The 24,713-nt window shown below is 42.3% G+C and overlaps 1 protein-coding gene across 2 annotated transcripts in view; it reads left to right on the top strand.

The window, feature by feature from the left end:
• BTAF1 (B-TFIID TATA-box binding protein associated factor 1) overlaps positions 1-10,926 on the top strand; it is a 107,128-nt gene extending 96,202 nt beyond the window's left edge. Inside the window, exons 36-38 of one of the 2 annotated variants that reach the window (XM_034775596.1) lie at positions 1,876-2,035; positions 8,987-9,157; positions 9,485-10,926. In XM_034775596.1, coding sequence (XP_034631487.1) covers positions 1,876-2,035; positions 8,987-9,157; positions 9,485-9,625 — 472 coding nt within the window. In that variant the 3' untranslated portion in view covers positions 9,626-10,926. The remainder of the gene's footprint in view (positions 1-1,875; positions 2,036-8,986; positions 9,158-9,484) is intronic. The other variant, XM_034775597.1, reaches the window with a different exon arrangement.
• Positions 10,927-24,713: the final 13,787 nt, after the last annotated feature.

The raw sequence follows: 24,713 nt of genomic DNA, 5'->3' as shown, positions 1-24,713 counted from the left end.
GCCGGTGTTGCTAGGGTAGAAAATCTTCCGACGATCGTGCACGCGGCGCGCACACACCTAATGGAATGGATATGAGCAACACATCTCGAAGAACAACAGTTACAACGGTGAGTAACCGTCTTTTACTTGCTAGGCATGATTTGGGCTGGGGGAGCCTAGAAAAGTTTGCAGGTGAGGAAGACCAATTGATGTGGCAGGGAGTTGACAGTCTTATATCTAGTAACGCTCACGTTTGCAGAGGCAGAGAAGTAACACAGTGACCCCCAGCTCTGGGTATTCCCATCAGCATGTTACAATTAACATGGCCTTTGAAAGCACCAGCCAATAACTTCACAAGATAATACTCAAAACCCAGTTCATCCTAGTTTTAAACAGAGGCTTGTAAATTCAGTAGCCCACTTGCCAATGACAATTAGGAAAGTGTTTTCCCTAATGAGTAGAGTGTCTGCAGATTTAACTTTTATTTTATTTTTATTAAGTTTTCTGGCTCTTATGGCTCTGAACTAAGGAAGCCAGCACTGCAGTGGCTAAACTTGAGGGTGTGGAGCTGTTTGCCTCAAGACTGTGCTGCTGCTCATAGCTTTCATAGAATCTGAACATGGGAATCAAGACTGCTATTGTTAGTTTCATTGCTGTTTATCAGAACACTGAGGACAGCAATGAAACTAACTTTCAATCTGCTGCTGCTTTTGGGAAACTATGCATAGTCGTTCCTGTGGGAGGTGGAAGAGAGTAAATCATACACAAGCGTGAGCAGCATTACTAGCAGCCCAGGAGGCTTAGAGAACAGCGAAGTGACAGTGACCAATTTTCCCACCTTTGTTCCTCTTTGGACTTCTGATCCCAACAATCAGGAGGTTCAAGCAGGAGGATTGGTGAAAAGAACATTCTCTTACCTGTAACAAAATGTCACTAGAATAGTATACTAGTTCCCATATTTGTACTTCAAAAAATAATACATGGCAATATTATATAGACTTCCTTTTTTAGACCCATTAGAATTCTAAATAGCCTGACATCAGTCCATGTCAATGGCATAGTTTTTTTTCTTTCTTTCTTTTCAGTATTCTAGCAGTGTGACCCTATTGTAAGGCTCTGTAAAGCCTGTTTAGACTAATGTACTCTCCACTATTCACCTACAGTACTGCTGTCTCTGGTGACTATAGGCCAGATAGACAGAAGCAATTTGTCAATCCATGGCGACAGCTGTATCCAAAGACAAAGAGTTCCCATGGAGAGGGCAGGCAGCAGTACTGCTACCATCCCCCTGGGAATTCAACCAGGCAAGGCAGCTTTAAGTTCCAGCCAGTGATCCCTAAGGAGCTATGCCTAGTCAATGTACTGAATCAACATGCCCTGGCCAACCCCACCTGCATTAAGAGCTTGTACCAGTTGGTTCTGAATTCCCAAGCAGAATGGATGTTGCAGGTGGTTTATACCATTGTGCCCCAACTACTGGCAACTTTTTCTACATTAACAAAAGTGAATTGGTGCAGCATTATTGGCATTGTAGCAGTGTTCTGATTTTTAGATTTGAGAATCATTTTAAGGAAACAAATATCTTCATTCACATTAGCTTTTACCTTAACTAGTTTTTGTTTTGGGATGTGAGTTATTTTGTAAATAATGTAAAGTAGTTTTTACTGAATTATTTCCTCTTCTGGTGAGCTACAATCTCTACCTGTGTAAATTAACCTCTTTCAGGTGACCAAAAAAAAAAAAAAGCTTTACAACAAGCAGTGAAAAATATGATGTCAAAAGTGATTATATACAATATTAATTATTAATTTAATTACTTGTTGTTTTGTTTCATTTCTGCAGTCACTCTTATGAATTGCTAAATACTTGATTTTAATTTTTTTGTGTATAATATAGGTTTAATAATGACCCATCCATAGATGTTCTTTTGCTTACCACTCATGTTGGCGGACTGGGACTTAACTTAACAGGAGCTGACACAGTAGTGTTTGTGGAACATGACTGGAACCCAATGAGAGATCTGCAAGCAATGGATCGAGCGCATCGTATTGGGCAGGTAAAATACCAATTGTTAATCTTTCATGAGTTATCAGAAACACCTTTTTTGTTCCCGCAGCCCAGGGTCTCCCACAATTTTTGGTGTTTGTGTTGCTGTCCTCTCTCTGCAGCTCATGGACAGACAAGAGTTTTGGAGTTGCATAGTCTGGCCACACCTTCTCAGCTCCTGCTTGATTTCAGTTTCTCTGCTTTCGTGGCAGCATGTGGATAGTGTTTTTTACAATTCCTGCCTTCACATATGGCATGGGGGGCTTTTTTTTTTTTCCCCCTTCAAAATTTGGGGCAGTGGTGAGCAGTGATCTCCCTCCTCTCCCCAGGCCAGTTTTTAGCCAGGTGTTGGAAACCCACAGAGCCTTAGGTACAGTGCCTCCCTGCTGACTGCTCTGCTGTACCTGGAAGGTGCAGAAGTACAGCAGAGCAGCCTGAAAAGCACCAAACGGTGCTCCATCTACCCACGGCTGTATCCTTTCTTATTTCATTTTCTTCCCTCTCAATGTTAAAATCCAGCATGAAGATCATGGGTTCAGCAACTACTTGGTGAAGGAATCCATCAGCTATCGCATCCAGGAAAATCTGAACCTTATTGTTATTACTAGCACTTGTCCTCCAGTCTATATCTGGGAAGTTAAAGTCTCCCATGATCACACAATAAGAAGAAAACAAAGAAAAGTGGGACCACTAAACACTGAGGATGGAGTGGAGGTTAAGGATAATCTAGGCATGGCCCAATATCTAAACAAATACTTTTGCCTCAGTCTTTAATGAGAAGCTTAGGGATAATGGTAAAATGACAAATGGGAATGAGGATATGAAAGTAGATATTACCACATCCGAGGTAGACGTGAAACTCGAACAGTTTAATGGGACTAAATCAGGGGGCCCAGATGATCTTCATCCAAGAATATTAAAGGAACTGGCACATGAAATTGCAAGCCCATTAGCAAGAATTTTTAATAAATCTGTAAACTCGAGGGTTGTACCGTATGATTGGAGAATTGTTAATATAGTTCCTATTTAAGAAAGGGAAAAAAGGTGATCCAGGTAACTACAGGCCTGTTAGTTTGACATCTGTGGTATGCAAGGTTTTGGGAAAAAATTTGAAGGAGAAAGTAGTTAAAGACATTGAGGTCAATGGTAATTGGGACAAAATACAACATGGTTTTACAAAAGATAGATCGTGCCAAACCAACCTGATCTCCTTCTTTGAGAAGGTAACAGATTTTTTTTAGACAAAGGAAACGCGGTTGATCAAATTTACCTCAATTTCAATAAGGCATTTGATACGGTTCCACATGGAGAATTATTAGCTAAATTGGAAAAAATGGGGATCAATATGAAAATTGAAAGATGGATAAGGAACTGGTTAAAGGGGAGACTACAGCGGATCATACTGAAAGGTGAACTGTCAGGCTGGAGGCAGGTTACTAGTGGAGTTCCTCAGGGATCGGTTTTGGGACCAATCTTATTTAATCTTTTTATTACGGACCTTGGCACAAACAGTGGGAATGTGCTAATAAAGTTTGCGGATGACATAAAGCTGGGAGGTATTGCCAATACAGAGAAGGACCGGGATGTCATACAGGAAGATCTGGATGACCTTGTAAACTGGAGTAATAGTAATAGGATGCAATTTAATAGTGAAAAGTGCAAGGTCATGCATTTAGGGATTAATAACAAGAATTTTTGTTATAAGCTGGGAACGCATCAGTTGAAAGTAACAAAGGAGGAGAAGGACCTTGGAGTATTGGTTGATCACAGGATAACTATGAGCCGCCAATGTGATATGGCCGTGAAAAAAGCTGATGTGGTCTTGGCGAGGTATTTCCAGTAGAGATAAGGAGGTGTTAGTACCGTTATACAAGGCACTGGTGAAACCTCATCTGGAATACTGTGTGCAGTTCTGGGTCTCCCGTGTTTAAGAAGGATGAATTCAAACTGGAACAGGTAAAGAGAAGGGCTACTAAGATGATCCGAGGAATGGAAAACCTGTCTTATGAAAAGAGACTCAAAGAGCTCAGCTTGTTTAGCCTAACCAAAAGAAGGCTGAGGGGAGATATGATTGCTCTCTATAAATATATCAGAGGAATAAATACCAGGGAGAGAGAGGAATGATTTAAGCTCAGTACCAATGTGGACACAAGAACAAATGGATATAAACTGGCCATCAGGAAGTTTAGACTTGAAATTAGACTAAGGTCTCTAACCATCAGAGGAGTGAAGTTCTGGAACAGCCTTCCAAGGGGAGCAGTGGGGATAAAAGACATATCTAGCTTCAAGACTAGGCTTGATAAGTTTATGGAGGGGATGGTATAATGGGATTGCCAAAATTAGGCTATTAATTGATCTTTGACTATTAGCGGTAAATATGCCCAATGGCCTGTGATGGGGTGGGGTCTGAGTTACTACAGATAATTCTTTCCTGGGTGTCTGGCTGGTGAGTCTTGCCCACATGCTCAGGGTTTAGCTGATTGCCATATTTGGGGTTGGGAAGGAATTTTCCTCCAGGGCAGATTGGCAGAGGCCCTGGGGATTTTTTGCCTTCCTTGGCAGTGTGGGGCATGGGTCACTTGCTCCAATCTGCCCTAGAGGATTCTCTGCACCTTGAAGTCTTTAAACCACAATTTGAAGACTTCAGTAGCTCAGACACCGGTACAGCTCCCAAAGAGACAGGACATCAGTTCTTCTCACAAGGTCCTCTGCTTTATCCAGACCTGAAATGGCTCTAACAAACAGCCTGACTATTGAAAGGGAAGCACTGTTATCATTGAATCTGCCCTCCAAAGTCATCAGAACACTTTTCTTTTGGAAGAAGATTGTCCTTGAAAGCATACTCTTGTATTTGGACTATGTTTTGTGGCTGGTGACGGGAACATGAAGCCAATCTTAGAAATCCAGGAATTCCAGCTATCTTGGATTTTCCTCAAGAAGGCTTCAACAAAGGTCTCTAACTCAGCACCATTACACATCAGGTGTCTGCCTTTTAGTAGCATGATATTCGCAGGATCCGTGGGTTCTCTGACAAAGAACCTCCGGGTAGCCAGATTCCTTATGGCAGTTCAGTTAGTCAAGCCAGATAGTAGACCTCTTTTTCCCAAGTAGCACACCACTTGTACTGAGAGCCCTGACAAACATCCTTTCAAAGCTTTGATGTCTGTTTTTATTTGTCCATCAAAACTTGGTTTCTGATTGACACTTGCCTGGTGGACATGATGGCTGAGTTGGTGGTGCTCTCAATGCAGGAACTTTACTGCATATTTCATCAGGACAGGATGGTGCTCAGAACTCCAGAATCATTTATCCCAAAGGTGAACTCTTTCCATGATTCCCAAGAGATGGTTCTACATTCATTCTGTCCAAGGCCATAGCCTCCTGAGGAGAGAGGGCACACTTTAGATCAGGGGTTCCTAAACTTGGTTCGCGGCTTGTTCAGGGTAAGCCCCTGGCGGGCCACGAGACACTTTGTTTACCTGAGTGTCCACAGGTACGGCCACTCGCAGCTCCCAGTGGCTTCAGTTTGCCGTTTCTGGCCAGTGGGAGCTGTGGGAAGCGGTAGCCCAGCCTGTGCCACTTCCCGCAGCTTCCATTGGCCAGGAATGGCGAACCGCAGCCACTGGAAGCTGCGAGCAGCCATACATGCAGACACTTAGGTAAACAAAGCGTCTCACGGCCCGCCAGGGGCTTACCCTGAACAAGCAGTGAACCAAGTTTGGGAACCTCTGCTTTACATGTCTCTGAAAATTTACCTCCAAGTACAGAGTCCCCCCAGGAGAGCAGGTGCCATATTTGTAGCCTTCCAGCCAAGGACTCAGAGCTTCCATGTCCTCTATTGCTCAGTGGATTAGATGATGCATTGTGGCAGCGTACAAGGCATTGGAGATTCTGGTTCCAGAAGGGATCAGAGCGCACACTACATGATCCCTGGTGACCTCATGGGCTGAAAAAGCTAATGAACCCACAGCAGAAATGGGTAATGCAGTCAGCTGGTCAAGTTTGCTGTCCTCTGCAGACTTCAAGGCCAGAAGGGACCATCATAACCATCTAGTCTGACCTCCTGCAAGTGCAAGCCACAGTGCAGCCCCTTGCTCACCCACTCCTGTAACCTCTGGCAGACCCATAATCTCTGGCTGGGTTACTGAACTCAAATCAAGACAGGACTTCAGGCTCTCAGCAAGACTTAGCCACAAAAAGCTTCACCAAAGCAGCAACAGAGCTTGTACACATTCTAAGCAAGCTAAAAAAGCTTTTAAAAAAAAAATCAAAGAAAGCAAAAACAGGGAAGAAAAAGCATAAAAGAACTAGGTGGTGTGAATCTTCTGATTCCTCTTCCTCCTCCATAGAGATTGATAAATTGTTGGGCTCTGACTCAGATCAGATCTGGGGAAAGACTTCAGCAAAGGTTACCCTCCCTCCCCCAAGAAATGGATTATTTAGATTCAGCCTGAACAAAACCCTGAGAGTAAGCCTCTGTGCAAGTTTCTCCTCTCAAAATCCTTCTCTGTGACCACAGTTACTCTACATTCTTCCGTCAAGGAAGTAATCAGGGATGAATGGGATAAGCCAGACAAGGAGAACCACATTAACAGAAATTCTTTGGTATCTTAGTAATTGGGATTTTTGATCTCTGGATCGTACAGAACTTAAGGTTGATGCTGTAGTGTTCCCGACTAAAGATATTCTATTACCCTCTCAGAAGGTGAGTTCTACCCTAAGAACTCCATGGATAGAAAAATGGAGACCACTCTCCAAAACAAACAAACAAAAAAACAGAGGCCTCTTCAGCCTTCCTGTTCCTAGCAGCTGCTTCCTTTTGCGAGGGCATCTGTGTCCTGGCTGGAAGATCTCAGAGCTCTCAAGGATACAGAGCCACCCTGACTTTGTGTATTTTAAAGAAAGTTTCCCTGGAGACTGTGTAAATAGTTGCTGACAGCTCAGTGGATGCAATAAGATTCTCAGCCAAAGCCATGACACCAGTGACCAAGCACCCACCACCTATGGCTCCATCCCTTGAAGGTGCATAGTCACTCAAAGCAGATACAGTAAAATCTTAACAGTCCCAATGCCACATGGTGCCTTTAAAAGAATACAGACCGACCTTCAGACAGAGGTGTTCCTTTTGTCCTTTGTCCTCACAGAACACCAGCAAAGAGAGAGCATGTTCTCCTGAGAAAAGCCATAGAACTATGATACAGGAGGAAAGCCTCGAGGGAACCCTGCCATTCCCGAAACCTCTTTATGACAAAGACCGCATAGGTCTTTGCCAGGAGCTGAAGCTTAGGGGCAGGTTGTCCCATTTCCTGGATGAACAAGTTGCTTTAACCACAGACTAGTGAGTCAGGGATACTCCCTTGAGTTATGGGCTCCATCCCATCTGTTTTTCATCTAGTCCTCCATCTCAAATGACCCTGTGAAACACTATCTAATCCAGAATTTGACTGCCACCTAGTCAAATGCTACCACTTTTTTATCAAGTACAAAGAGACTTCTTGTCCTCTGCAAAGGCATCCTTTAGCAGGGAGGTTCTGCAGGTGGTGGCCTGAAAATGATTTTGCCTTTTTAAAAAATATTCTAGACTGGGAGACCATTTCTGACCTTTTCTATAACCCTCCCTACATCTATTTACTGCTTGCTGCTTCCCAGACATCAAGAATTGTGGAAGATGCTGGGCTGTAGAATGAAAAAATTATTACTGATGATTTCCTTTCTGCTAGCAGCATCTCCCACAGCTCTATTCACCCGAGATGTCTCATAAGTCACAGATCAGTGGAATCGTTACCATATGACTGTCTTCCTTGGTCTAATGTATATAGTTATTTATTTACCTCTGTAATATTTATTCATGGTGATATGCAAGTTTTACAGCTTTGGAATAACTGCTCTGAAAGGAGGCAGGAACTGGGGGGGCATGGCCAGACCATGTGGTTGAAAACTCTGCTCTGCCTCTGTTAACTGCAGAGAGAGGAGAGCAGCCCAAAAGTCAAGAATTGTGGGAGATGCTGCTAGCAGAAAGGAAAATTATCCGTAAGAAATTTTCCATTCTGTCACTTGATGAATTGGTATAAGTCTGCATAACAGAAAACACTGGAGCTTGCTCTTTTTAATACATGGTTTTCATATTATTTTTTCAAGTACAATTAGGTTTGATCAAACACCTGAATGAGGAAAGGAACATTTTACATTGGCTAGCATGTAGGATCAGGAGATAGCTCTAGATTTTCCTTTCGGCTCTGCCAGTGACTAACTGTGATCTTAGTCAAGTTACTTAAACGTCCTGTGCTTTAGGTCTCCATTTGTAAAGTATCTCACAGAGTTTGAGGTTTAATTCGTCTTGTAAAGCACTTTTGAGAGCCTCCGGTGAAATTATTTTTCCCCTGGTCTGCATTCTTGTTGGGATGTACTGTTCTCATCTTGACTTAACATCCCTTGGTGCATCCACTATCAACAAACGCCTGAAATTGACTATCTCTAGAAGTACTGCTTGTAAAGACACTAATTCAGAAAAGCATTTAAGCATGTCCTTAAGTGTTTTGCTGAAGTGGGGCGTAAAGGCCTTATTCTGAGAGATATCAAGCATCCACAATACCTATTGACTTCAGTGGGAGTTGTGTGTTCAGGATCATGCCCTGAATGAGTAGAAATATTGCTGCTGAAAACAAGACTCTCCCTTTCCCCTCAAGGACATTATGTGCCTGGCCCATGTCTTGTGAGCTGGGGAGAACAAGAGACTAGGAAATCTAACTCCAGTCACTATAAGGCAGTAGAGAGCACTATGTGAGCAGGTTGGCACTTCGTTTTTGGGACTGGTTTTTTGCCTTTACCTGTATGGCTCCACTCACTGAAGGCTGCCTCCTTCCCAAATCCTCTCTATCCCATGCCCTGGTTCGTAATTAACATTTTAAAACCATGTCTAGACATGTTTAAATATTTGTATAATGAGAATTTTTCCTTTCAGAAACGTGTTGTCAATGTGTATCGCTTGATAACTAGAGGAACTTTGGAAGAGAAAATTATGGGTCTGCAGAAGTTCAAAATGAATATTGCAAATACAGTGATTAGCCAAGAGAATGCTAGCCTACAAAGCATGGGAACAGATCAACTTCTTGACCTATTCACTCTTGACAAGGTAAAGAATCATTTGCAAAATTATCTACTAAAAATAAGCATTTAGAGCTGCGAACATAAAAAATGCTGTGATGTGAATCCTATGATTACTGGTCAGACAAGCATTTGAAATAGAATAATGAACACCAAGATGTTCCCCAAGTAGCTGTTACCCTTATCCTATTGGAATGGACTCCACAATGCTCCCAAAAGCACCAATATCAATCCTTCAGAGATGTTCCTGTGTTGATATGTGTAAAGGGAAACTAGGAATAAATAAGATGCTTGTGATTAATAAATATTATAGAACACTTTTTTGTTTTTTTAACTTTTTTTTTTTTCTTTTAAGGATGGGAAAAGTGAAAAAGCAGATACTTCTTCTGGGAAAGCCTCTATGAAATCAGTTCTTGAAAATCTGGGAGAACTTTGGGATCCAGAACAGTATGATTCTGAATACAGTCTAGAAAGCTTTATGCATTCACTCAAGTAACCATCTTATATTCTTGATTCAATTGCTGCTAGTTCACGTATTTTTCTGCTGATATTCAGCAAATTTCAAAGCATATATAGTGAACCGATAGCTCAATATGTAAATAGACTTCTTGAAAGAAGAATCAGCAAAAGACTGACACTGAATAGTGTCATATGTTTCACTGGGGGAGTTATTCTGTCTTAAGTATTTGCACTGTATAAAAATTTAAATGTAAACATATTGTGAGGTGGTTTGAATTTTACTTGCTAAACAGATGCAAATTCTTATTTGGTAGAGGGAATAAAACGCAGCGAGTTTTACATATGCTAACAAGTGTTACTTCTTTTTGAAATAAGTCCACCATTGTTCCTTGCTGTATCTATAGTTTTGTACAGATCTGTTTCAGTGAGTACTTCAGGTTGTTTGTTTGTGTACATTTTTTTTATTTTAAACATAACTTGCTTTTATGATTTATTAAAAAGTAAGATTTTTTTTTCAACTTAACAAGTTATAATGATCTTTCATTCAGATCATTTCAAGCTGTATATCACCAATGGCAAACCCTAGAAGCTAGAAAGAGTGTTGGGAAACTAAATGGAACTAGGTTTGTGTGTGCCCCACCTCTGTATATTGAATATAAATATATAATGCTCTTCAATCTTTTGACATCACTTTGAGAGCAGTTGATTTCAACTTTTTAATCTAATGTGTTATACTAAATACAGGGAAATGGTCTGTTTAAGGCCATCTATGCATCCCATTAAGAGGGTGTGCTTTTTTAATTTATCTATCAGGCTAGAATATAGCCCCATTCAGAGACCTATGTATTCAATAGGTTTCAATCCTATATATTTTTTGTAACTAAAAGAACAAATATACAAATAGAACTTTTCCAGAAGTAGATTTTGCACTGTTTAGAATTCTAAAATCCATGCTGAAGAGACTGTTTGTTTACTGTACTAGTGCATGAATTAAAACCTCTTAAACAGAAGACGGGAAAATATTTTCTTTAGGGATATAGATATACATACATATCATCATAGAAATACCTCCACTCAATCTGAGGGAATGGAGTATTTGAGTTAATCATGTAACAAAGATTCTAAAGCAGGGGTGGGCAAACTACAGCCCGGGGGCCGCATCCGGCCCTTCAGATGTTTTAATCCAGCCTTGAGCTCTTGCTGGAGAGCGGGATCCGGGGCTTGCCCCACTCTGGCACTTCTGCCAGGGAGTGGGGTCGGGGGCTTGCCCCACTCCACGCGTGCCGTGCCTCCGCATGGCTCCCAGAAGCAGAGGCATGTCCCCCCTCCAGTTCCTACATGTAGGAGCAGCCAGGGGGTTCCACATGCTGCCCCCGTCCCAAGCATGCCCCCGTAGCTCCCAGTGACCAGGAACCTGGCCAATGGGAGCTGCAGGGGCGGTGCTTGCAGAATGGGTAGCGCGCAGAAGTACCTGGTCGTTCTGCCACATAGGAGCCGGAGGGGGCCATGTCGCTGCTTCCAGTAGCCGTTTGAAGTAAGCGCTACTCGGAGCCTGCATCCTGGACCCCCGTCCAATCTCCAAACCCCTCCGTCGCAGCCCAGAGCACCCTCCTGCTCCCCCAATCTGTCATCCCGAGCCCCACCCCAGAGCTTGCATCCCCCCCCCGAGGCCCCCCCCCCCTTCACCCCCCCCCCCCCCGCGGCCCCCCCCCCCCCCCCCCCGGCCTGGAGTTCCCTCCCACACCCTGAACTCCCTGTTTCTGGTCCCACCCCAGAGCCTGCACACTCAGCCGGAGCCCTCACCCCTCCCACACCCCAACCCCCAAATTCATGATAATTCATGGCCCACCATACAATTTCCATACCCAGATGTGGCCCTTGAGCCAAAAAGTTTGCCCACCCCTGTTCTAAAGGGCTTTAAATAGCTGGGAGTGAGTATACAGTAGCTGTATATTAAGCAGCTTTTTATAAAGGGAGTCTATAGTAAAGGTGATATGTATGTTTATAGATGTGCATGTATGTACCAGTATGTACACAATTTTATAAATATATTAAATTATAGATAAATTTACAAAGGTGTCTGAATGAATACATATATAGGATATATGTATAAATATCAAAATCTACAGTTTGTAGCTTGTTGTGCACTTAAGCATCAGAGACTAAAAACCATCAGAGACCTCAACTATGTAAAATAACAGATTGCTTTGTTAAAACAACCCCCTTCTCCCCCCCCAAAAAAACAACTCCTGCTTATCCTATAAAGTAAGACCGTTCTGCTGCATTTGGAAATGAACTTGTCATATTTCAATAGTTACGAACTGCCATATTGTAATATTAAACTAGCATTCCATGAAAAGAATAATAAAAACAAAATTGGGAATACGTAACTCTATGTATGTTGTATATTTTGTGTGTGTGTGTGTGTGTGTGTGTAACAAAGAATGATGAATGGAGAAAGACCAGTTTTATGCATAGTGAACAATCCTTTGGAGAAGTACACTTGGGTCATTAGTGGTGAATATTTTGGTTCAGGGATGATCCTGATTTGGTTAATATTCACTGCAAAAATTAAAGTATTTTCATGTACATTGCCTAGGTTTTTTTCTACTGCATGTTCAAGAGAATATGAACAGTGTGTGACTAATATCTCAAAACAATAAGCTTTGGTGTCCTTCTGTGCTAAAATTCGATTTCCTATTGTTGTAGCCAAAGAATTACTATGCATGAATTTTGTAGGCATTTGGAGATAATATTGACAACTCTTTTATGCATTAATCTTGCAGTGGCTCCAAGACATCAGTGATGAAAAAGATAAATGTTTTTTTCTCTATTTTCAGTAAAGAAGTGTTTTTATCTAACCATAGAACATTGCATTAATTTAAAACTAATTTGGGGAACTCTGGAGGAACAAGCATTCCATTCTACTTATGATGCTGGGAATTTGCTTGAGCACTGCAAAGCTCTACTCCTGCTCATTGCCATATGGTCACCTGCACTGCATTACATTGATTACCACCATAAGGAGGGAAAGATACTGCCTAGCAACACTCCCATGCGATGGCTTTAAATTGGCTGCTCATTGTCACATTTTTGTTGCTATGAAACCCTAATCCTCCTTATGGCAGTGGCCTTTTTTGGATGTGACATCAAGATGGATCTTGCCTCTGGCCAAGAGCTGGGGAGTCTGGAATAATTTAATGTTAGTGTAACTATGAGGATTGCATGTACAAATTATAATCCTTAAATGAAAATGTTCAGAGCAGGAAGAAGACATGAAACACCAGTGGGGACTGGTTCAAAACATTTTTATATAAGGTCAGACTAAACAATCTGACTAAATTTTGAGATTGAATGACGTTAAACTCAGTCAAGTTTCAGGACTAAGAAAACAATGAATGGAATCAAAGAAAAAAGACCCTATACATTTTAGTGAATAAAAAGATGTACAATGAATATTAATCTGTTCAGAAACAGATGCAGATGGTAGCTGTCTAAAGTATTCTGAATTACTGGAATTAAATAGAAAAGGGAACAGACTTAAGTTTGAGGGGAACCAAGGTCCGAAAAGATACTGATCTGGGATTACAATTTTTATTAAGGTTACTGCTCAGACTGACATTCTAATCTGAGCCAATGTATATATGAGATCCTTTAAAGTACATAGTATTAAAAAACATAGACTATAAAACACTTTGGGGCAGAAAGTACCATTTTAGAAGCAAACTATATGGATGTGTATGGTGCTTTTAAACTAGTTTTTGAAATAACATAATTTTTCCAAATGAATATTTCCAGTATAGTATTAGTGAAGTTTCTGTGCATGTACACTACATCTGCATGCTAAATATCTTATTGAAAAGTTTAGTTTCTCCATTTGCAACCTCGGGCAGCAAATATGACAACTACCCAAAGAGTCCACAGCCAGTATTCACAGCTGATAAGGAGAGATGCCTTCTCTTGTTGTATTGGGGACAATCATTTTCCCATGCCACATGAAGTGTAATTAGTTCACTTTGCTCTGTTTTAGAAATCTTCCAGGAAAGTTAAATGATGCATTTCCATGCCATCTCCCAACACTTCTTTCTTCTCCTCCTCTCTATCCCTTTTCATGGATCCGTCTCCTGGGGCCTCTGCTTTAACAGGAATTTGCCAGTTCTGCAATTTGGGGGTAACACAAATTGTACCTCAAGAGTATTGAAGAGAATGGCTCTTGCTTTCTCAGTTCAAAAAAACAACAACAAAAACAGTATTCTCACACCTGTTTGACTTTTGCAAATTCAGATCTTCTGAGATACTTGTTTCAAGTATCTTGTTTCTTTCCGTGCTCTTTTTTACTTTCTCAGGATTAGTTTGGGTCTTATTCTTCCATTTCTCCCACCATGAAATCAGGAAGACAGAGCCCAAGTTATTCTTACAGTTCTAACTTAATCTTGTCAATTTTGACATTCTACTAGCCCTGTCACTGAACATCAAAACCTGTTGCCATCAGTTTCAGATCTGTTACCTCAAACCATTGCCAGGTCTTCCATCTAGACCTGAGGTCACTCCGTTTGGCATCTTAGTGTGTGAAATACTTTTAGGATTTGGACATAGACACCCAAATCCTTGGCTGTAACCAAAGACTGCTGAGCAGAGTTCAGGAAAGTGAGTACAAATGTGGACTTACAGTGTCTGAGCGTAACAAGTTTTCTTAAATGACTTGCATTTTCTCTAGTTTGGGAACCACCACAGACCTTGGATCTGAGTAAAGTCCTGACAAGACTGATAGTCTCCCTGTGAGCCAATGTCTCTGAAGAGTTTCTCATAGCTAAAACTTCAGGCACTGATGGCTGATCTTCCATTTAAAATATTTCCAGAGTGTCATAATTTACCTTTATACTAGATTTAAATTACTTAGATGGGACAAATTATTTTCATAACTGCTCTAGGCTATTTGTGGTTTTTAATACACCCTGGGTGTCTGTCTCCATCCAGAATCTCTCTAAATTTATTAGACTATGTATCCAATTTTGTTAAGCTAGGTGAGAGTCATGACCATAAGGAACTGAGAACTCACTGAGGTCCGAAGTGTCTTGCAGGGTATACTTGCATAATGTCCATTACAAAATGCATAGTCATTGCGCATTGCAATTTTCCATGATATTAAGTGTGTGAAGCTGCCACTTGGAGAGCCATTCACATATTATTTTACACTGTATTATTCTCTTGAAATGGGCCAGAGTAATCTTTCTATAATTAGAATAAATCTTCTGCCGAGGATGGATTAGTAGTTCTACTCCCAGACTGGGGATCAGCAGTGTCTGATGATTTTGTTTTTATTGCCATCTACTAGTCAAAGTTCAAAACTTAGGAACCAATTATATTAGCCATGGTGCAATCAAAGAATTAAAATGACAAATTCTATTTGTTGGAAAGTATGACTTCCTGTTTAAGCAAATTACTTGAAAAACCTCAACATTCAATGCTGAGAGGTCTGTGTTTAACTGTACACATCTTTGAACTATACATTTTTCTTGATTAAACATAACTACCTGAAAAAGAGCTCTGTGTAACTCAAAAGCTTGTCTCTTTTACCAACAGAAGTTGATCCAATAAAAGATATTGCCTCACCTACCTTGTTGCCCTGGATTAAGACTGTGTAACTATTTATAAAAATATTTACATTCTGGAAGTTTCTGTCTGTCAAACATACTCTTACTGCAAGGAACATATACTGCCTTCTTTTAGGATCTTGGGTTTAGCGATTATGGGTAGTGGCAGGCTCCATTTTGTAACTGTCAGTTCAAGATACTTGTTTGTTTTTTAAATACCACAAACAGAGCATGAAATAGTTAAATGTGATTTAAAGTTGATTTAATTTTAGATCAGTTCAACCAAGGAAACTTCTCTGAATGATAGTCACATAGATGACTCATCTGAATTCTGCTCCTGTAAAATGTCTTTATTGATAAATGACTTTTGAGCTTCTGATTTCTGAAACTTAATTAACTGGAAACTCTTGTTTAGCTACTTACCTTGTAATAGCTCCCCATCTCCTTTAAATCAAAGTTCTCTCCCTCTGCAGTGGAACCAGAGGCAGATGAACGCATTTACTTAACCGCACTCCCAGTTGCCACTCTGATGCTCTAGCAGCACCAGCAATAAATTCTTAGCTAGCTGACCAATATGTGTTAAGCCTATTCAATAATTGGGGCTAGACTTAGGTTACTGTTCAGGTGCCACTAACTGTTGTAGCTGGCAAAGGCAATCTTTCTATTGGTGTAGAGCTGGCTTCTGGGCCAGCTGCTACCTGTCCCCTCCAACACCTAGATGAGAGATGGGGAGTGAAGATGGCTAAACTACGCCAGTCCACTGTTGGCAACTGGTCCCTTAAGGATTATACGCCAGTGGCATAAAATAAAGCAATAGTTCCCAAACTGGTATTTGCACCCCTGGTGCTCGGTATGGTTGCTGGAAGTAGAGTACCAAAAGCAGTTTTTCAGATGGCGCCAACAGCGTGCTAGAAAATGCTGGAGAAGCAAAATACTCCCTTCTAGCCTCCTTTAGTCATCAGGGTAAATAATGCTCACCAGTGCTGTGAGCATCGTAGTTTTATGTAGTGGGGTGTGCTGGCTGGGCTGTGCAGAGGGATGCTGTACTATCAGCTGGTCACAGGCAGCTGCATTTCTGCTGGGCTTAGCCGTCAGCTTGCAATAGGCCGCACAGCTCAAGAGATGGAAGCCAACTAGTGAAGTTCACAGCTGCTCTCATCCACAGACGAGAGGCAGGTGTGTAGGGCCAGTTCTGCAAGACTGCACAGCTTATGTGCTCCCTACCCTGCAGAGGTTTCCCTCCAGCTGGGGAATGCTGGGAGGCTGGGCCACATGGGGAATTCCCACCTGTCTCTTCAGGAAAGTTGCTGAGGGACAGGTATTGCTAAGCCCAAGTTTCCTGCCACCCTGCTGGCCGTGTGCTGCTTCTAAACAACATGAGAGCGGGATTCTCCTGCCCCTCTAAGGGCTGGGTCTGGGCTTTGCAAACAGATTCACCAGACGCAGTCAAAGGACGGCAGTTGGGATCTTGGTCCGGGTTATGGAGAGCCACCCGCCCCCGGCAACCTGAGCCTCCTCCCAGCAGGAGGCGCCCGAGCAGCATCACAGGCTCTGCCCTTCTTGGGAGGGGCCAGATTCCAGAATTCCTGAGGCGCAAGGGAGGCCCCCTGGAGCAGGAGCGGACTGATGCCCAGGTAAAGCCCCACTTCCAGCCAAGTGCCCTGCCCCGACACCTCCAAGAAACCAGAGCCCCCTATCTTCCCCCATACAGAGTTCCCTATGCCCCGACACCCCCAACCAACCAGAGCCCCCAACCCCCGCTTACCAGAGCCTCCCTCGCCCTGACACTCCTAACCAACCAGAGCCTCCTTCGCCCTGACACCCCAACAAGGAGGTGTGGGGCTCTGGTTTATCAAAGCCTCCCCATCCTGACCCCTCCAAACCAGAGCCCTCCGTCACCAGAGCATCCCTGCCCTGACACCCCTACACCGGAGCCCCCCCCCCCCCCCTCCCCCGAGCCCCCCCGCCCCCACCCCCCAAACCAACCCGCGCCCCCCCCCCATTCCTTTACCAGAGCCTTCCCTGTCCTGGGCCTCTCACCAGAGCCCCTCCCCCCCACCCTGACACCGCAGCAAAGCAGTCCTTCCACACCTGCTCACTAGAGCCTCGCTTGCCCTGACACCCTCAACAAGCCAGAGCTCCCCCACATCCTTAAAGCATTCCCTGCCCTGACACCCCCCAACAAACCAGCACCCCCACTCTCTGATGTCCCCCCACCAGAGCCCCTCTGACACCAGAGCCACCTGCTCTCTCACCCCCACCCCATCAGAGCCCCTCACCCTCTGACCCTTCCCCCGCTTTTTGATGTACACGACTTTTCACTGATGCACTTTTTTTTGTTTTCTCCAAGAGTTATTCAAATTGTTTTGTTTTTTCTTCATTTAAATTTTGTAAAAAGGAAGCAAAGTGAACTTTGACTCGTGCAACAATTCGGAGATTTCAATTTAAATTAGATAAATTAAAAGGTGAAGACACTGAATGCAGGTCAGAGGCACACACCAAACTATATCAAGGCATCATTTAGTTGCTTGTTGTAATTTGAGTAACAAAACATGTAAGTAGTAATAATGGCTGCTTCATTGTGTTTCTTTTTGATGCACTGTTTAAACACCTGAGATGTTTAAAAAGGATGTATATTAGGCTTCCTTAAGCATTTATTGTATGGTAGTCCAGAAATACTTATTTTAAGCCCATTAGAGGCCTGAAATAGATGCACAAACAGGAGGAATTTGCATGTGGTACTGCAACCATGTTTTTTTAAGTCAGTGATCTATAAACCAATAAAGATTAGGAGCAAATTATTAGAGCAACCCCTACAGTGCTCTAACTTAGTGATGCTGGGGCTGATGCAGACTGGGAAATCAATAAAAATAAACACACTTTCTTTCACTCCCTTTTCCCCATCCCCATATGACCATTAGAGCTCAGACACATAGGAGAATCTGGGCCTTGGTTGATTTGGATTTTTTGGGCAGGGCAGCATCTGGTACAACCAAATCAGTTTAAATCTTGGCCAGCTCCATAGTTAGTTAACGTCTGATGACTATTACAGTATAAAATGTATAGGAATGGGAGTGAGACCAAACTAACAACCTCAGTTCAGCACCTTCTTAAGTTCTTTGCTGAACAGGGTCCCAGGAGTGCACATCAGAAAACAGCCACCCTTGTTGGCAGTTTCTGAGGCCAGTGTCTGAATTGGCTGGATCTCTGCCTTATTTTCTCACTTTTAGAGATTGTTGCTGCATGTCAGGAGTCAAGTAAAGTGATGGGGCAGTATAGGGAAACTTGGCCCTGCCACTGCTAATGCCTTATTTTTCCTGTAGATAGAGGACTTTAGTCTGGTGCCAGTTCATTACCTTTCCCCAGCGCTATATTCGTTAAGAAAACACAATGTCTAGGATTATGAAATACCATCATAGGATATTTAGAAAGTAAAGAGTGTATGGTTTGAGGATCCCAATACCCACTCTTGCTGTAGCACTAGCTTTTCACATACCTAACAGAACTTTTGTAATCTGGAGTGAAACATACCACTTTTTTCCCCACTAATTACTTGATTTGAGTAAACTGCTTAAATGCCTAATTAGGTGAGTTATTGAAGCCTGTGTATTTGTAATTTGAACTAACCTGTTAACAGCTCCGTCCCTGGTTTGCTTATGCTTGTTGATGGTGTACAACAAGGAATGAAGTGGAAATGGATAAATGCTTCAGAGATTTTTGTGACCACTATGAAAAACTTTAGCACAGTCAAAGTTGTTGTTTTACACAGTTTTCGTTATTTTACATTTAAAGCACAGTGTATCACAAACATGAGGGTTTCTGTATGTTGCACATAGGGCCAAATTTTTAATCTTTATCTTACTTTTCTCTGCACGATCAATACAGACATAGGAGTGACAGCATTTCTGTCTGGTTGCAACTGCCAATCAAGTGGTTACATGTCAAAAAGCTGTAGCTCCTGATCTTGAAATGACCTCTGGAGCGGCACGGAATCCATCCACGTTGAGCTCATTGTAGTTTGAAGGCCATAACTGCATACGCTGAAATTGCCTATAGGCATAATTGTGGGGGAAATAAACCAAGACCACCAGAACCTCAAAATGGATTGTCCATGTATTATGTTTTTTTGTGTTAGATGTACAGAGAGTGACTCCCAAATTGCAAGGCATTCAGAGAGGAACAAAAGCAATCGAGGAGGAAAAGAGTGACTTTTGTGGAAAGATTAAAGAGCTAAATAAGTATAATTTGGCTAAGCAATGAGTATCTACAGATAATTGACTTACATCAGCCTTAGGTGGGAGATGGATTATTTGGCGTAGTATAAATGGATAAAACTAGGAGTTCTGGAGTCAAATTAACAGAGGAAAACTCCCTGCTGTTGGGATGTGAACTGGGTTTTGAAATAGTTTCTTAAGAGAAGTGATTGAATCTTGAGTTTTTAAAATTGAGTGGGCAAAACACTAGAAGACTATGCATCCGAAGAAGTGGGCTGTAGTCCACGAAAGCTTATGCTCTAATAAATTTGTTAGTCTCTAAGGTGCCACAAGTACTCCTGTTCTTTTTGCGAACTGTAGGGGAGAATTCTACATTAGCAGGAGGGGTAAATGGATGATATGTCTCTTTTCCATCTGGTTTTTTTTTATTATTTCTGCTTAAACTCAGCTGTATTCTTGCTGGCTGTTTCCTATTGCCTTTCCTATTAAAGCTGCTAAAACCACTACAATCTTGGTTTTTAATCTATTTTGAAACAAATACAAAAACTTGACTTCATTTAAATTCAAGCCAGTTTCTGGCCCCATCTTGTAGACACATTACACTTTTTTTCTTTTATAGTGTAGTTGAAAATTTGTGTCTTATACTACAAGCTATCCTAAAATTGTGTTATGCATGAATGTGATGGTGCATCTGTACAAAACAATTAGACATGAGAGTTCATTATACACAAACTTACAAATTACAAACCCATTTTGAAACCCTGCTAAAATAGATTCCTTCACTTACCTGTAGAGCTGCACAAAATATTTTTAATCATAGTTTGAGGAGCTTTCAGGAATATGCCAGGGGACCCATGAAATTTTTCATGTCAGCAAAAGTATTGGCAAAATTGAGATGATGATTTTACAGTATCTGTATTGCAGTGTAAGTGCAGCTTTTTGTCATGGAGCAGCTGTTTATGGTGCACTTTTATTTTTTTAACCTGGTCGATTAGGTGTTGACATATATTTCTTCAGGATTTCTGATCAGCTGAACCTATTCTATGAATTCAGGAGGGCCAGCACAAGGCATTTTGACATGTATGCTCAGGCCTTAGTAGGAGGGATGGAAGAGCGATGCCCCCAATAGGCAGAACAGTAGAAGACAACCTGTCATCCACCAGACCTCCAACCCATGCCCAACCAAGACAATACTTGAGAAGGTGATTGGGAGGAAATGAAGGCTGCCAGGACATTGGTGGTCTGGTTCCCTGTTTGAACAGAACTCTAAACCTTTTCAGGTTCCCATATTGCTATTTTTATGTGTGTTTCCTGTTGGCAGGATATTATTTTCATTCCAACTGTGTGTGTGTTTCCCCAGGCTTCAACAGGATTTCTCTACGCTCAGAATGCATAACCCATTAAAACTGTTGCAGTAGTAGTTTCAGTGATGTGACTACTCTCAGGAATATCTTTTCAGCTAGATACTCCCTGCGGCTGAAGGGATAGAGAAATTTTGTAGCTGGGAGAAATTGTGGGAGTAGAGGAGAACACTCTTAGTAAGATTATACATTTTATTTGTGGCCTTTGATGTCATGGGAATCATGGCCACAGGATGAAGGATTTTTAAAAAGCAACCTGAGGCCAGCAGGTGGTGAGCGCTGCACCACTGGGTTAAGAACTTCACTGACTTCTGCCAAAGCCGCAGCTTGCGTCTAAGCTTATTTTGCTCACATACAAGCTTTAAACATGGCTACAATCAATGCTTTCTTGGAGCAGGGGAAATACAGGTTTAGAGTTACAGCAGCTGCTCTGCACCCCAGAAACTCTACACTTTGAGCAGGAGTAAAAATGGATTTTCTGCCTCTAGTAAAATTGTTTGGGGGTGACAGACCCAGTACCCTCCCCATTGGTGCAGGATTTCATTTCAGGAGAGCATGATATTAGAGGTGAAGCTGGTATTTTAAAAAAAAAAATTTTTTTTCAGCCAAAACAGTCTACCCATTTCTGATAACAAAACTTGTGAAAAATACATTGTTTTGCCCATGTTAAAAAATTATGGTAACATTTTCTTTGAGGAGCTCTAGTGCCGTCATGCTTTGAAATTTGGTCTTTGTGTCAGGGATGACCCTTTTGTCATCCCCATGAAAATCTGCCCAAATTTGGCCAAGTTATGAGCCTTTGAAAAATTGCAGTTCTCACATGCTGAGTAAAGACTCCTTAGATTTTAGCAGCTGAATCCCTCAAACATTCCACCTACACTGGGCATACTCTAGCTCAGGGTTGAACAGGACTTTTCCTTCATTTGTAGCTCTGGGCTCCAGAACAGAAAGCATGGAGACTATCTCTCCTGTGCATTCAATGTCCTTCCCCCAATGGGCCTAGACATCCTAGAGAAGGAATCTACCTGAAGTGAGTGCTGCCCGGATCCGGCACCCCGAGCCCCCTCCTGCACTCAAACTCCCTCCCAGAGCCCGCACCCCCTCCCGCGTCCCAGCCCTAAGCCACCTTCCGCACCCAAACTTCCTCCCTTCATATAATGCTTAGTTAACCAGAATTTTTGATTAACCACCACCTCCCAGTCCCCCAATATGACAGATGATAAAACTTTTACTGTACTTACATTTCAGCGTATAGTATATAGAGCAGTATAAACAAGTCATTGTCTGTAGGAATGTTTTTACTGACTTTGCTAGTGCTTTTTAATGTAGCCTGCTGTAAAATTAGGCCAATATCTAGATGAGTTGATGTACCCCTGGAAGACCTCTGCATACCCCTCCAGGGGTACATGTACCCCTGGTTGAGAACCATTGAGTTAGAGGGCCCTTCTGGAGCTATCCCAGGCTGATCCTTCTCTCAGTGCCCTTCACCCCTCATCAATCTGTCAAATAGATGCCCGTTTAGAAGACCTCTGTTCACAAATCATATTTCATGGGGCCATATATGTGCTTTATTGAAGGCCATATATTATATGCCATAAAGCATGCAAGAGCATGAGCCCTTTGACTAATGCTGTGAATCATCAGCCCTCTCAAGTTCATTATGAGGAACAGCTTGTGTATATGATAATTTTTTGTACAGAGCTTGGTCAAGGTAGCATATCACTTATGGACTTGGGGAAGGGTGTTAACTAGAAGACCAGCATCGGGAAAATGTCCTGGAAGTTATATCTGACAGGAAAAGAGGCCAGGAAAAACTAGCATATTGGCATCAGCAGCAGCTATCGCAGCTTTAATTCAATTAGAGGAAATGGGATTCAGCACTAAGACATTAAATTATAGACTATGGCAACATTATCAAGACACAGTCATTCTCTACAGTTAAATACTTTTTTTTATGCTTAAAAGGTACAATAGGATCACTCTCTAATGTATAAGGGAATAGAAGACAGCCAGCTAGCTTGAACAACAGTTGTTTTCTACCTGCTATCAAGCTCTAACCTTCAGTGCATATGTGAATTTGTCTAGGTGAATAAAATCTATAATACGTTAGAAGTTGTATTAAATATATGATGGGGGGAAAAGCCAATTTATTACTGTCTTTCTTGCAAAAAGTGTATTAGCTGTCTTGATTTCCTAAAAATCTCAAAAACAATCCTTAATACTACTTCATTTGTCTAAATGCAAATCCATTGCCATTAAAGAGTCCAAATTTTCTAACAGCTACCACAGTGTTTTGAGTTTACATACCATCGTATTTCTCCACATGTAAAATAAGAGAAACCAGCAAAACAAAGCTTGGACTGTGTACTAGTTCCATAGGGCAGTAATATCCTGGGAGCTAAACATCTAATGCTTAAACACATTCCACTTATTTAACTAGTAATCAGCAGCCACATGCTTTTTTTATGCTGTTGAGTTGTGTCAGTTTTGAGGGTAGGATTCTTTAGTAAGTAAGCTGCTAAAATTAACATTGTTAAGGTTGTTTTCCCCCTGGAATCAATAAAAAGAAAAATTTTAATCTCAAGTCTATAGGTTGATTTTTATCCTCTGCACCAGAGCTGAGTTCAATGCAGGGACTGTGGGTTCTTGGAGCCTTTGCACTTACCATATGCTGGGTCCTGACAAGTGTCTGGTTCAGCCTACAGGGCATGTTAGACTGTGGGCCATTACGGCCAGCCCATAACAGTGGGTTGTAGGAACACCCCAGCAAAGCCCCTACTATATTCTTTGTTCCAGGGGCTGCTGTGCTAGTTATGCCAAATCTGTGCCTCCCAGAGATTTCCCACATGTTGGGAAAATTCGATCTTATGGCTTTTGTAAACCTGACTGCTCAGGGTTAGACAGTTCCATGCAACAGAGCAAATCTGAGGAAAGGCCTGGTCTACACTACGACTTTAATTCGGATTTATCAGCTTTAATTCGAATTAACCCTGCAACCGTCCACACAACGACGCTATTTATTTCGATGTAAAGGGCCCTTTAAATCGATTTCTGTACTCCACCCCGACGAGCGGAGTAGTGCCAAAATCGATTTTAGCAATTCGAATTAGGGTTAGTGTGGCCGCAATTCGATGGTATTGGCCTCCGGGAGCTATCCCACAGTGCATCATTGTGACCGCTCTGGACAGCAATCTAAACTCGGATGCACTGGCCAGGTAGACAGGAAAAGCCCCGCGAACATTTGAATTCCATTTCCTGTTTGCCCAGCGTGGAGAGCACAGGTGACCACAGATAGCTCATCAGCACAGGTAACCATGCAGGCTGATAATCGAAAAAGAGCACCAGCATGGACCGTGAGGGAGGTACTGGATCTGATCGCTGTATGGGGAGAGGATTCAGTGCTTGCAGAACTTCGTTCTAAAAGACGAAATGCAAAAACTTTTGAAAAAATCTCCAAGGGCATGATGGAGAGAGGCCACAATAGGGACTCAGATCAGTGCCGCGTGAAAGTCAAGGAGCTCAGACAAGCCTATCAAAAAACAAAGGAGGCAAATGGTCGCTCCGGGTCAGAGCCGCGGACATGCCGCTTCTACGCCGAGCTGCATGCAATTCTAGGGGGGGCTGCCACCACTACCCCACCTGTGTTCGTGGATTCTGGGTCGGGGATAGTCTCATCAGCGACGCCTGAGGATTCTGCCGATGGGGTAGAGGAGGAGGAGGAGGATGAGCTTGCAGAGAGCACACAGCACTCCATTCTCCCCAACAGCCAGGATCTTTTTATCACCCTGACTGAAGTACCCTCCCAAGCCAGTACCCAAGACTCTGACCCCATGGAAGGGACCTCAGGTGAGTTTACCTTTTAAAATATAAAACTTGTTTTAAAAGCAAACGGTTTTTAATGATTACTTTGCCTGACTTTGCATTCGCGGTCAGTTCAGCTACTGGAAAAGTCTGTA

The sequence above is a fragment of the Trachemys scripta genome, chromosome 7 (assembly GCF_013100865.1).
Source record: "Trachemys scripta elegans isolate TJP31775 chromosome 7, CAS_Tse_1.0, whole genome shotgun sequence".
Classification (NCBI taxonomy): Eukaryota; Metazoa; Chordata; order Testudines; family Emydidae; genus Trachemys; species Trachemys scripta.
This window is presented reverse-complemented; position numbering and strand designations above follow the sequence as displayed.